The sequence below is a fragment of the Gavia stellata genome, chromosome 20 (genome assembly GCF_030936135.1).
Source record: "Gavia stellata isolate bGavSte3 chromosome 20, bGavSte3.hap2, whole genome shotgun sequence".
NCBI classification, from domain to species: domain Eukaryota; kingdom Metazoa; phylum Chordata; class Aves; order Gaviiformes; family Gaviidae; genus Gavia; species Gavia stellata.
The window spans coordinates 2,954,334-2,967,145 of record NC_082613.1 but is presented as its reverse complement, the minus strand read 5'-3'; the positions used below and the strand labels follow the sequence as shown (position 1 = coordinate 2,967,145).

General features: G+C 47.8%; 1 protein-coding gene across 4 annotated transcripts in view; it reads right to left on the bottom strand.

Moving 5' to 3' along the window:
- NKAIN4 (sodium/potassium transporting ATPase interacting 4) overlaps positions 1–12,812 on the bottom strand; it is a 52,759-nt gene that overhangs the window by 25,647 nt on the left and 14,300 nt on the right. For 3 of the 4 annotated variants that reach the window (XM_059827193.1, XM_059827191.1, XM_059827192.1), the window contains exons 2-3: positions 1,102–1,239; positions 530–610 (exon numbers count right to left, since the gene is read on the bottom strand). In XM_059827193.1, coding sequence (XP_059683176.1) covers positions 530–610; positions 1,102–1,239 — 219 coding nt within the window. Of the gene's footprint in view, positions 1–529; positions 611–1,101; positions 1,240–3,269; positions 3,351–12,812 lie in introns of those variants that run through there. The other variant, XM_059827190.1, reaches the window with a different exon arrangement.

Genomic DNA, 12,812 nt, shown 5'->3' with positions numbered 1-12,812 from the left:
TCCTTAGTCCAGATCAGCCCAGCCAGAGCCCCTGCTGCAGCTCTTCCCTAGGACAGACTGGCAGCGAGAGCACGCTCACTGCTGCATGAGCGCCTTCCCCTCCAGCTCACACACCTTCGTCCCAAGGTGTTACCAGCTCACAAAAGGATCAGCTGTAATCTAGTTAGCTCATAGCCTTCCCCAGCCACTTTTGCATCATGGCTGGGAGTTAGCTCTCCAACCCCATCTCCCCTCAGGAGGGCTCTGCTGCCAGGCTTGCTCTCACCTTTAAAAAGCAAATACACTCTACTGGCTATAAGGGCAGGGTCTATTCCAGCCACCACGTGCACTGACCAGCAAAGGGCTACAGAAATCAGTACGAGCTCCCAATTTTTACCATACAACAAGCAGTACTCCTCCATCCCCTAGTAAGGCAGCCCTCTCTGTAGACAAGGCAGTAGGACCTGCTCCCAGGCAGCTCCCTGCCCCTCACCCTAACCACCCCCTCCCATGCAAAGCCTAGGCACTCACCCATAAAGCTCCTACTCACCTTTGAGAGCCCTCCTACTTCTAAGTAGAAGCAGATGATGAAGATGTTCCAGGTGACCCAAATTGCAGTCCAGATGGCATACTAGAAGGGAATGGGGTGGAGAGAAAGAAGCAATAAAAAAAATTAGTTTATATGTATGTGATGCAGCTGGAGGCAGTTAAATGCCCTGAGTCAGCACTGCAATCGTTTTCTCTTCCTCTGTTTGTTTCCCATATGCAGATGGTCTCTTGCCTGATTAGAGATACAGGGGCAGAAGTTTGGAGGGTGTGGAAGAGCTTCTGCCATGCCTTTGTCCGGCATCTAGTTCTCCCTGCCTGTTGTGCAGTATCTTGGTGTTACTTTGGTACCAGTAATAATTATCTGATACCTTCCAAGTTTGGAGTAAGTACAGTAAAAGCACAGCATGCTGAACAATGTGTTCCTAAGCACAGCATCTCCTGCTAAAATTGTTTACAATGCTCGTGCCTGATTTCCCAAGGGCTTTACTCAGTTCCTCATCACTTGCCATATCCCACCAGAGCAAAGGCTGCGAAAGGCTTCGAATGGCTCTGAACAAAACAAACATTACTTACCACCACTATGTAGCGAGGTCTATATTGAATAGTGCCAAACAGGCCAAGGATAACGATGATGATGTGGAGGAAGTTGGCCAGGATAGGGGCCCACTGGTATCCCAGGAAATCGAACACTTGCCTCTCTAATGCAGCAAGCTGGAAGGGAGAAGGAAAAGGAGAGTTACAGATTCTGGGCTCATGATATTTATTCTCAAGGTTTTGACATGCTCCCTGAGCAAATCACTGCAGCAGCTGAAGATGTTACTCCATTCCCAAAGCAATGTACTGCCTATGAACCAGGTCAGCAGGACAGAACATGTGTCTACGTGCCCCCCCCTTCCACTTTATACTCATCCCACCTCCTCTGATGGCTAAGCTAACGCAGACCAGTGAGCTCCAGTGCCTGTGTGGGGGCACATCCTCTGTTCTGTGCACTTCACGATGGGGAGGCAGCCCTGGTAACAGTCCTGCAGCAGGACTTTTAAGAGCTCATTTGTCAGAGCCTTCAGCATCACTCCATCATTCCTGACACCTCTCATGTTTCTGCTCTACAGCAGACATCCATCAAAGTGAGAGAGAGGAGGAAACTCTCCCTCCACCTTCACCCCACAGAAAATGCTGCCACACAGCAAAGAAATTCTGCAAACAGATTGGTTTTCCAGGAGGACAGGCTGTGTTCCTCTCCCGCACGAATAACATGGGTCAAGGCTAGTACTATGTTCTAGAAATCAGACTCCATTACTGTTCAAGTGCTGGGCCTGATTTTCAAATCATATTTGCATAAAGATGTGCTTTTCATCTGTAGCCATCATCTGTGTAGCAGCCACAACTGGTCACCCGGATCTGAACTGTTGTGTTACACATGCAGCTGAAAGAGCACAATAACCATGCAATTGCATGCTAGCCTTTACATCCCCACACCCTTTAAATATTATGTCTGTAGGTGAAATGGTGAGTGGAGGGGGCAAAACGGTTCCTGCAGGTTTTTCCCCAGTGCCTGGCTGTATGCAGAGAGATCTTCTCTTTGCTTGCCTTCACTAACACAGTGCCACCAACCTCTCCCCCCATGGACCAGCGACTTTGCCAGTGCTAAGGCACAGCAGGAGGTTTCCCTGTCAGGGTAAGGTTCCAAAGTCTGTTTAATTATCATAGTAGTATGCTGGGATTGCATTATTGCATTTCATATTTATTTTCACTTAAATAAAAAATTACAATTTACCATTGATAGTTAATTTAACTACTATTTAGACATTAACCATGGATGATCCTAGTCCACTGCGTGTAATCACAGACTCACAGAATGACAGGGGTTGGAAGGGACCTCTGGAGATCATCTAGTCCAACCCCCCTGCCAGAACAGGGTCACCTGGAGCAGGTTGCACAGGGATGTGTCCAGGCGAGTTTTGAATATCTCCAGAGGAGACTCCACAACCTCTCTGGGCAGCTTGTTCCAGTGCTCTGCCACCCTCAAAGTAGAGAAGTTCCTCCTCATAGTGATATAGTAATAGTAATATAGTAATCCGCTATGGGACATCTTTTCCTGGCTTGGCTTTTAAACGGCAGATGGGGACCAAGCACTGGAGCATCTGTAATGGCTTAAAGCATTTAAGGATGTGAGTGCTCGCAGGTCCCAGTCAAGCCGCACGATGAGGGAAACCGCACCAATCAAATGACTATTTTTCCTCCTTCTTCCTGCATCGGTGGGGAAATCACCTTCACACCTCTCTTGGGCTAGGAAGGTATTGCAATTCTCAACGCTACCTTGGAAGTTCAACAAAAATCTGTATTTCAAAGAAATCTATAGCAGCCCTGGCTAAGACAGATCAATCAGCGAGGTGATAAGCAGATTTCCCTCTCTGACATCTCTCTTTACTGGCAAAGGGGCGCAGAGAGAGTGGGGAGGGAATGGAGGCAGTCTCCAAAACTCTCTCTTCTGCAAAATAATTAGTCTTCCCTTTGAAGCAATGCACGCTGCCCCGTTCCGATCCATGTGAACCGCCTGGAAGGTGTTGCGAGATGTGCTGCACGGCCACGTGTGAGGCTCTGGGGCTGGAACAGGGCAAATGCTGCTCCTTTCACCGTTCAGCCTGCTCTCCCCCCGAGCACAGCAGATTTTCTGTATCTCATCAGAAACAGCAGTAATAGGTTAAACGCTTAATCTTTTAGGAGGGGATTAACGCACATACCTTAATGATATTTGGAAATTTTGAATCCTGACTGGCTGGCAATGGGTCACTTGACTGTGATCGCTTCATCCAGTCAGGCATTTAATTGGCTTTGTGCGTTACATTAACGCGGGAGTATGTGCCACACAGAGCATCAGTTAGCTGAGGGGACACAATGGGGGTGTGTTCCGCAGAGATAACGCCCTGCTCAGCTTCGCCTCTTGCCTTCAGGCCCTGAAAAGGGGGAAAAAGACAGATCCTTCCCACCCATGCCTTCTGCCATGAGTTTTCCCACTCAGGCATCCATGTCTGGAAAAGCGTTTTCTTCTCACAAAAGAACATTTGCCATTAGGGCTGTGTGAAAAGGGGAAAGCTTGTCCTTCCGCAGCTTCGTGACGTTTCCTGGCTTGTTTGGACCAGGGAAGATGTTGGTGTGGCAAGTGAGAGGTACCCAACCGTCCTGGAGATGGACCTGCCAATCTACACTGACTTCAGATCGCGGCACAGCTCCTAGAGAGGTCTCCGGTCCCTGGCCACACTGGGTTTTTCCCCATGATCCCAGAAGTTAGCTTCATGTCATACTTCTGTCTTCCTTACTGCGATTGCCCTTGTCTCCAGGTTGTTTCTGTCCTGATTTACGTTCCTTTGCCACTTTCGCTTCATTTTTTTATGGTTTTGTGTCCCTGGGAGCTGCAGGTGTGACTGAGCTGATAGGGAGATCGGCTGTGCCTGTCTGCTGGTTCAGCTAAGGGGAGCAGGAGCTGGGTCAGTACGCCTCTGTGTGATGTGCGAGCTCAGGCAAGCTGTTTCCTCATTTGTAAAAATTAAAGCAATTTTCTGTAAGATGCGTGTTGATGACAAGCGCAAATGCTACTGATGAAACTAACACTGTATTACTAACATGCAGATAGCAAGTCTGTGCTGCAATCCAGCCATCAGAAATGCAGCCTGAAGCTACCCTGGGCTTGACCCTGTTCCCCCAGGAACCTAGCATAATTAAGGAAATATTTGCTAAAAACAAATAGATAAACAACCATTTCACTCATTACACTACAGGTCTGTGTGCAAAGCTTACCCATTAATGCTGCTGAGATTTGCAGGTAAACAGGGCTGATGTTTGTGCGGAGCTGGCCTTGATTTGGGGTTGGGATGTGAAGAATGTCGTGGTACCTTCAGCCCTGGTTCCTTCAGTCTGGCTCAGAAATGGCAGGGACAGGGTTTGCCCCTGCCTACAGGCACCGATATATCTGCACCCTCGTACTGAACCTCTCTTGGATCCCTCTTGTTGAGCAGGGGAAATGCCATCTTTCTCTGCTGCTGACAAGTTTCTGCAAAGTAATATCCTTGGTGTAGCATTCTTTACGATGATTCACACTATTCTATTGAGAAAGCCTATTATATTCTAGAGATATTGGTTGTAAAGAGAAATTTCACATATTGTGGCACAGGTTTCAACCTATTCAAAGCTGACAGGACCTTTCCATCAGGGAGGACAAGTTTTTCTTCTTTATGACTATTCTTATTAAAAACAGGATTCCTTCTGCTCCTTTCGCTTCTCTAGCCCATAGAACATTTTTACCTTTCATTCTTTAAATTAAATGATTTGTCGTGGTACTAAAATCAGAATAGTTGTGGCAGACATCTCTCTCCTGAAATAAACCACATTTCTGCTGATCTGAGTGAAACTGGAATAGCAAATAACCATGTGAAGCAATTGTTAGCCAGGCAAACAAAACAAGCCAAAGCTCTCTGTTGGGCCATCGTTCATTTATATGGCTGGGAAAGATAAAAAAGGCAGAGAAGGTGTTCTGCAGTTTACAGAGTCCTACCACGTAGCTCACACACAGTGAGCAAAGAAAGCCTTTGTGAGCCAGCACGACGGGACATGCTCAAGGTCTTTACACCATTAAAACTTCACCAGCGAGGGAGGCTGTACCTGAGCTGGAGGGGAGCATTGCCTGATGGAGCCCAGAGCAGAATAGGAAAATGGTCTTAGAAAACATCTCAAAATGTGGAACAGTTTCTTGTTGGGGGGTTCAAACCATTCCAGTTGCGTTTCCGATGGCTCTGGCAGGGCAGTGTCACTGGCTGATGTCGATGCCAGCAGGACACTCTGAGCTGATTCAACATGGGCTGGGAGGTGCTTGTTTAAATTCTGGTCCCTCAGATCTTTTCTATCCCCTCATCTTTGTCTTCTGTTGCTCCTGTCATGCTGGTAAGCTGGAGAGTTCAACCTGTTCCCCTTGTGCCTCCATACTGCTAAGGAAGAAGGGATGCTGATGAACGAATCGGTTACCTGTAATTCTTTAACTCCCTGTCCTTTATAGCCTATTATCAAGGCCATGTTATCAGCTAGATTTGCTCTTGTTAGTTTATTAAGCTTTTTAAGCCTTTATTCTTATTTAGTTTGGATCTATGTCTTTCACTGCATTTCTGAAATCAATTGGGACACAAAATAACACTTTCAAGATGTTGACATGACTCGTACAGATGCAGGAAAGATGCTCAGAAAGCCCGATGACAAGTACAGATACGCAAAGAGGATGTCCTGCCTACACACACACATCCATATGTATCTGTTCCTGCAAGCAAACCTGCTGTTACACTTTCCAAGTTCAGGTTTAATAAGAGATTTCTTTTTAAAATTAAATGTTAGAAATAAATTTACAGGCATGCAATAAATGGAGCAAATGGGGAAGGCTGATCCTACTGCTAGGGGCCAGCCAGGACTTAACGGAGGTACTCCGCAAAAAAGAAAAAAAAATGTTTTACCCAGAAACCTAGACAAAAAAGCAACTTGAAAACTCTTTTGCTACTCCTGGTCTTTCACCGCTATAAGGACACATAGCCTCAGACTGCTCCAACTCCTGCACTGCCCTTGGTCGGTGGTGTTCACAGCCGCCTCGGGCCCCTGCGTGCAGATCTACAGCTTCAACAGAGACAAAATTTGCAGCTGAAACCCCTATATTTCCTTTCTCTCCAGCCTGAACTGAGCAAGAGCCTCAGCTGCAGCGCTCGGTCACCACTGCGCTCCTGCGATGTTCAGGGCTGCCTGGCTGATTCCTGACGCGTTGATTCAGCATTTGATTTGCTGCCAACTGGTTTTGCTTTTTAAGAAGATGCTCTTTGTCTGTCTACTGTGCAAACACCATCAGAGTGGCCCAGACTTTCACTGAAAAAGGTCAGGGGTCTTGAGGAAAAACCTGCATTGATTTCCTGAGGTATTTTGGCCGTGCAATGGTTGATGGCTTGAGTTCAGGACAAAGTCACAGCACTGCTGTCCCTATGAGACATCATAGAAGGATGAAAATTTAAGTCCCGCTAGCTGAAACAGCAGGAACAAATTAAAAAGCCTCAAATGTATAATTTAGAAATAGGTCTATTTAGTTTTTCAACACAAATATCTTTATTTTTGGTTCTTTCAAAGTTTGGCAATACTAAACACCTGTCTGCTCTGTTTATTATTATTATTGGTATTGATATTATTTGTATTATTGGTATTATTATGATATATTATATTATTATACATAGGCTTTCTATACAATTGCTTTGCGTTTGTAAATGGTGAAACAATGCTACATCTAAAGAATCCTAAACCCAAGCTGCAGTGTGATGGAACTATCAGCGGTGAGCAGAAAATTCCCTTTTGTGCCAGTGGTTATTCAAGGTGGAGATTTGGTGGGCAGAAAAATTACTAAACAATAAGTCTGGGTTTACCACAATGACTGCATTTCTAAATAAATATTAATGGTTGTAATCACTGTTTAATTAAGTTTATCTGAAAAAGCAGTTCAGTGAGCCACTGCTTCACATCCCCCTAACCGAGGGGCTCGTTCTGCAAGGTGCTGCGTCCTTGTCTCTTCTGAAGTCAGCATCTCACGTGCTAATACCCGCTGCATTCATGAAATCTCATTTTTCTTCAGTAAGTGTTGTCAAGGAAACCTTTTTCGGGGCCCTTGTGATCCACAGCTCCTTTGCCAGCATCCCTCGCTGAACCACAGAGGTCAAGAGACTAATTGCACAGGAGGTCTCTGGTTGTCACTGTCTCTCAGACGTCTTTGGTCACTCTGGCCAAGGGACACAATAAGCCCCATTCTCTGCTCGGTTTGGTCCCTTTCCTCCCCAGGAGCTGCTGAAACCCCTTCTATTCACTCAGACATTAGAGAGGCCTCCTTATGACCTTGTATCTTTAAATCATTTATGTTTCAGAAGCAAACTCTGGTCACTGCGATGGCCTGGAAGACGGACGCTTGCCAAAGGCCCCCCCAGGGCAGCTGGAGAAGTCCCCATCGCGGGCGCGAGCCCCACACCAGGTCGCTGCCCTGCGGCAGGGGCTGGCCGCCCCTGGGGCGTTACGGTCCGGCAAACACAGCTTCCAGGCTGCACCCTGCCGTAGCTGAGGATCAGGACTTCTCCCACCCAGTACCATCCTGGGCAGAGCCTGGGCAGAATTAACCCCTCGGCGTGGTTCAGCACAACTTCCTCGCCAAAGCCCAGAGCATCCTGCTGTTAAACAGCTCGGCGTTGAGTCCTCACCTCCTCCTTCCCCCTGGCCTGGCACCTTTGAGGTCCGGACTCTCCCCTCCCGGCATCATTTTGTGTGTTGGTAAAGATGCTCTCAGGAGTGCCGCTGCTTTGACCTTCATCCCTATGATTTCTGCTGCTGATACCTTTCAGAAAAATCCTAGCTGCAAAGATAAGCCATTATTCAGTCCCACATGCCAGAATGCTGTTTAGCATTCCAGGAAAGGCACAATCCTTGCTAAACATAAGCGATGAGACTGGCACTTCAGTGGCACAGAAGCCTGTTTGTGTCTGGAGTTGAGGCTCAGGCTTCAGGAGGACTGAGGATTCCTCGTACATCATGTACAGCCACCAGCCTTGCTCGGCTGAAGACCTGGGCTCCACACAAGCATTCATACACACAAACCTCTTAAACCTTTTTTTTTTTCCCCAAGTGTTGGGTTGGGTCACGTAGTGGGCAAACCAGCAGGGATACGTCACGGGGCAGAGCAGGCACTGGAGGGGTGAGGCAGTAGCAGGCAGTACTTTTCCTAGCACGACTCTGTAGCCCGTGGTCCCTACCGAACGGCAGAGCCCTCTCAACGGGGTGACCAGCAGCCCGGTTAATTAGCTGGCTCTTGCAGATAACGTTGCAGAGGAGAGGAGAGGAGAGGTTGCCCAGCGCTGACTTTCTGAATGGTGCTGAGAATACAGCTCCCAGGAAAAAGACTGCTTCCTAGGAGGAATGTTTCAGTAAAATTATTGCCCTGTATTGCCTAAACTTCTCCCAAATCGGGGTCAGTTACGTGCCGGGTGAGGTTTGTGCTCTGTACACCCCCCACAGCCTGTGGCCCCTTTGGCTTTCCTGGACCACAGCTCGCCTCCGGGCTCCGTCAGACCTCGGGGATGCAGAGAGGTGTTTGTGCAGCAGCATCAGATACCCGAGCTGCTCTGTTCCCTTCGCTCCTGCTCGCGTCTTCTGATATCATCTAAGTACTGCATGCTGCTGTGATTGCTGATTGCCGAGATTAGCAATCAGGCTAAATTAATAAGCAGGTGCCTTTGTGATCCAGGCAAAAAAGCACTCTGACAAGAATGACAAACTTGTTTTATTTGTAACCTACGTCAACACTCAAACCTAAGTTTCCCAAACATAATTAAATTAATCTGTCGTGCCCACAATGCTCTACCCCCCCAGCTATTTTCTCCTCCCTCCGTTTCATAGCTCAGCTTTGGCTCTCCAGCTTTGCAGCAGAGAGAGGGCATGCTGGAACAAAGGGGACGTGACTGTATTTGCAACAGACATAAAAATTAATGAGTTTCTTCAACAAGTGCCTGACATTTTTGTCAGCCAGATGCTCCGTAAGGCACAGCCTTATCCCAGGCTCAGGCTCCACACTTGTGGCAGTCCTGCCTTTCCCTGGCCCTTTGGAGGACTTGCAGTCTACCTTAGCCCAGCTCGTTCAGACGAACCTGGGCAAACATCCTCGCTGCGCCCCACAAACAGCATCCTGGCGTGGCAGACAGCTTTAGCACTGGGGGGAACCTTCTCCCACCAGTAGCACAAATTTCCCTGGTGAGTGAAGTATATTAAAGATGTGCCATTAACTCACCAGCCAGTTCCCTCGGGAGATCTGCTACCATTTATGAAGCCATCTAAACACTATAAAGGCTGTGAGGCAGAGCAGTGTTGGAGATCAGCAGGAATTTAATTTTCTAATACAGAGATTTATTTCCTACCAACAGGCCATTATATTCTGTGATCCCTGCCTCTGCTCAGCCGGGAAGGCCATCCAAAGTTTGGGCTCGTTCACATGACAGGGATGCAGGAAAAAAGTGAAACTACTTAAAAATTAGCCAAGGGGTTGTTTGATACCGGGAATATACCCTATGTTCTCCGGACCTGCTATCTTAAGCATTGTCTGCTTAGCTAAAAGAGCCAGCTCTGCTGCTGGAGGGAGAGAGCGAACACATCGGCAGGACTTGCACAGAAGGTACGAGGCCGTACAGAAGCGCTGCTTGGGCCAGGGCTGCCCAGCCTGTCTGCTAATGATGCAGCTCTCTGGAGTCTCCTGGATGTCAGAGCAGCAGTTTGGGAACAGCTCAGAGATCCCCACGAGCTCTCACATGCACTAGAAAGACTTAAAATCATTCAGGGGTTGGACTCACGGGGTGTATAAAGCCCATGAGATACCAGCTGGACAGACCCAGTTTAGACAAAATTATGGCTATCTTTGCTATTTTAGAGGCACTTATTGCAAACCGCCATTTTATTTTGCCTCTGGTCACTCCAAAGTTGAATTACAGCCTTAAATATATTACTGACAGTTTCTCAAAGGAGGAAGAAACTCTTGCTTCAGGCTCAAAATGCCAAGCTCAGTTTTTCCTCTGTCCTGTCCACACACAGCCCGAGAAAGACTCGCTGTGTCCAAGGGACACTGAGAACATCCCCTGCCTTTAGCTTATGAACGAACTGGTCCCCTGCGGATCTAACTCACGGTTGGCATCTGCAGCACCTTCACCTCACAAAGGGTCAGCTGTAGCCTGAGTTACAAAAATGCCTCTCTGAAGGCAAAACACCTGCAGAAAGGCACCTGAAGCTGTTTTTCTCAACCGGGGGAATATGAGGGTGAGAGTTTCCTGGTGTCCACGTAGCATGGCCAGCAAACCCCCCACTTCTGCACAGCTCTGCGTGTCAGAGCACTCCTGGACTCAGCAGAACGCTCCCCAGCACATGTGGACAAACGGTCTCTGCGTCCCTCATCTTTTGGGGAAACCCCCCAGGCCTTGCTAGATGGAGCTCCCCGCTCTCCCCTTTGCTTGACGGTCTCTCTCCCTCTGCTCTGCACCTTCCACCCGCCCCATCCTGCTGCGGCCGCTCTCCCCCTGCTCCTCCCTGCACATGGCACTGGGAGCTCTAGGAGCTGATCCCCTTAATTAGGTCACGAATAGATCACGCGTAAAACACTTGCTCCAGCCAGATCCTCTGAAGGAAAAACATGCAAGCTCTGCAACCGGGGTAAAAGCTTGAGAGAGGAAGGATGCCAAAGCTGAAATAACTCTTCAAAACTTTGTCCGTAGGAACCCCGTTTCAGTTTCTGCTCAACAGCTGGGTCCCCGCTCCCTGACACTGTAGCTAAGCGGTAGTGTTGCTTTAATTTCCTCTTGCTCCTGCTGCAATGCCAGATTGCTGGGATATTCGTAAACAGAAGGAGTTTAATGAAAATTATAATTAGAGCCCTGCGGTGCTCTTGCAGGTCGCCTTTACACTGGGCTGCCTATTTACATTACAAATCAGGCTGGTGTCACTGCCTGAGTCTGCAGCAAGAGAAGAGAATTCATTACAAGGGAAGCGCAGGGTGGGTGAGAAACAGGGGAGAAAAAGAATTATGTTGTTATTATTAATAATCTAGGAAATTGGGATCTGCCATGGTCTTGCTGCAACTTTGTTCCTAGAAGGAAAGCCCATTTGTGATCATCCTGCAGGAGGAGGGGAGAGCACAGCCACCCAGAAATTTCCACCAGTAATTACTGTACAAACGGACCCTTTTTCATACAGCAACTGTTTCTCATGGAAAGCAAAGTGGCAATGAAGACTTTACCTCCCCCACCAGCACACAGGGAAGTGCTCTTAGCACTTCTGCTTCCTAATACCTAGCTGTGAAGTTGGGGGGGGTCAGGGAGAGACAACATGTGAAGCCGAAGGGACGCATTTCCCATCGTTTTACAGCTTTCCCTCTCCACCTGCCAGCAGCTACGTATGATGCTTTTTGCCCCGCTGTAATGCCACGAGCAGCAGCTCCTTGAGGAAGACAGAAGCCCTCATTCAGTGAAGCGCTGGAGCATCTGCTGACTTGAGGCACAGCGTATGTCCAGCTGCAGTCCCGCGCTGAAGGGCTCTGTAAAATCTGGGCCCGACGGAGCAGGAGAAAAGATCCCATGGGAACAACACGGAGGCATCTGGGCATCCATGCACTGACACCCAGCCTGATTCCCGCACAGGGCAGCACAAATGGGTGTTACCCCAAATACAGATCAGTGTCCTGGGTTTGATTCTGCTCCTGCTGCTTCCACCAAAGCCCTCTGGCACAGTTGTTAACTGTCTGTTTTTCCATCTATATAGTGGAATTAGAAATAACACCCTCATTTTACACAGAGGATAGCTGGAGACTTGGGTTGTGTTTGTAAAAAGCTTCTTTAATATTTCATACTAATCATCCTGCGGAAACCGCATCATCATTGCGATACCGTTTTTATTAGGTGCCCGCCTGCCCATAAAAAGAGGTGGCATTTTAGGTTGGAGACCTCCTCATGCTGATCACAGCACCAGCCCAAACCCCTCACCTTTCCCATCACTGTCACATTCTCAAAACAGAGAGGTAAACACCCCGCTCCTGTGCCTGCATCCCCCCAGATTCAGCCCCAGTGATGCTCTCACCAAATCCCAGCAATGCCCAGCAAAGGATGCCCAGTCAGTCCACCTGCCAGACCCCCCACTGCTCCTCCTCTTATAATTAATCATATTAATCCTCTCAGCTATTAATCTTACCCCGCCCTCCGTGGCCAGAGGACGTAACTTTAGTCTAATAAACAGCTGGAAGTCAGGACAGAGCAGATGAGCTAACGCTGCAGAAGTGATTTGGCTTATACAGCAAAACTGACCCAGGAGACTTTCCCCTCTGCACGTCATGGCAACGTGCAGAAAGTTTTCAGGCAAATTAGAAGCTGGAGGTATTTTAGGAGTTTGGCTGCAAATGGGCCAAGTGGTTTGCTTGCATTTCATGCACGCTATCGTCAGTATAAAATGACCCATTCTGCAACAGCTGAGTTTTCATCATCGCTAGTAATACGCTGTTGTTTGTGCTTTGCAACCTTACATAAAAATGTGCTTATTTCAGTATAAAAAAGGACAAAAGAAAAATATCCCTTGAAAAACTATAGCTGAAAAAACACATAGCCATTTTTTCAGCTGCAAAATAAATATCAGGGAAGAAATACTGACCAACTCTCCCCTAATGAATGTACTAGCAAACTTCCAGGCCTGTCATCAAAGCATGAAAT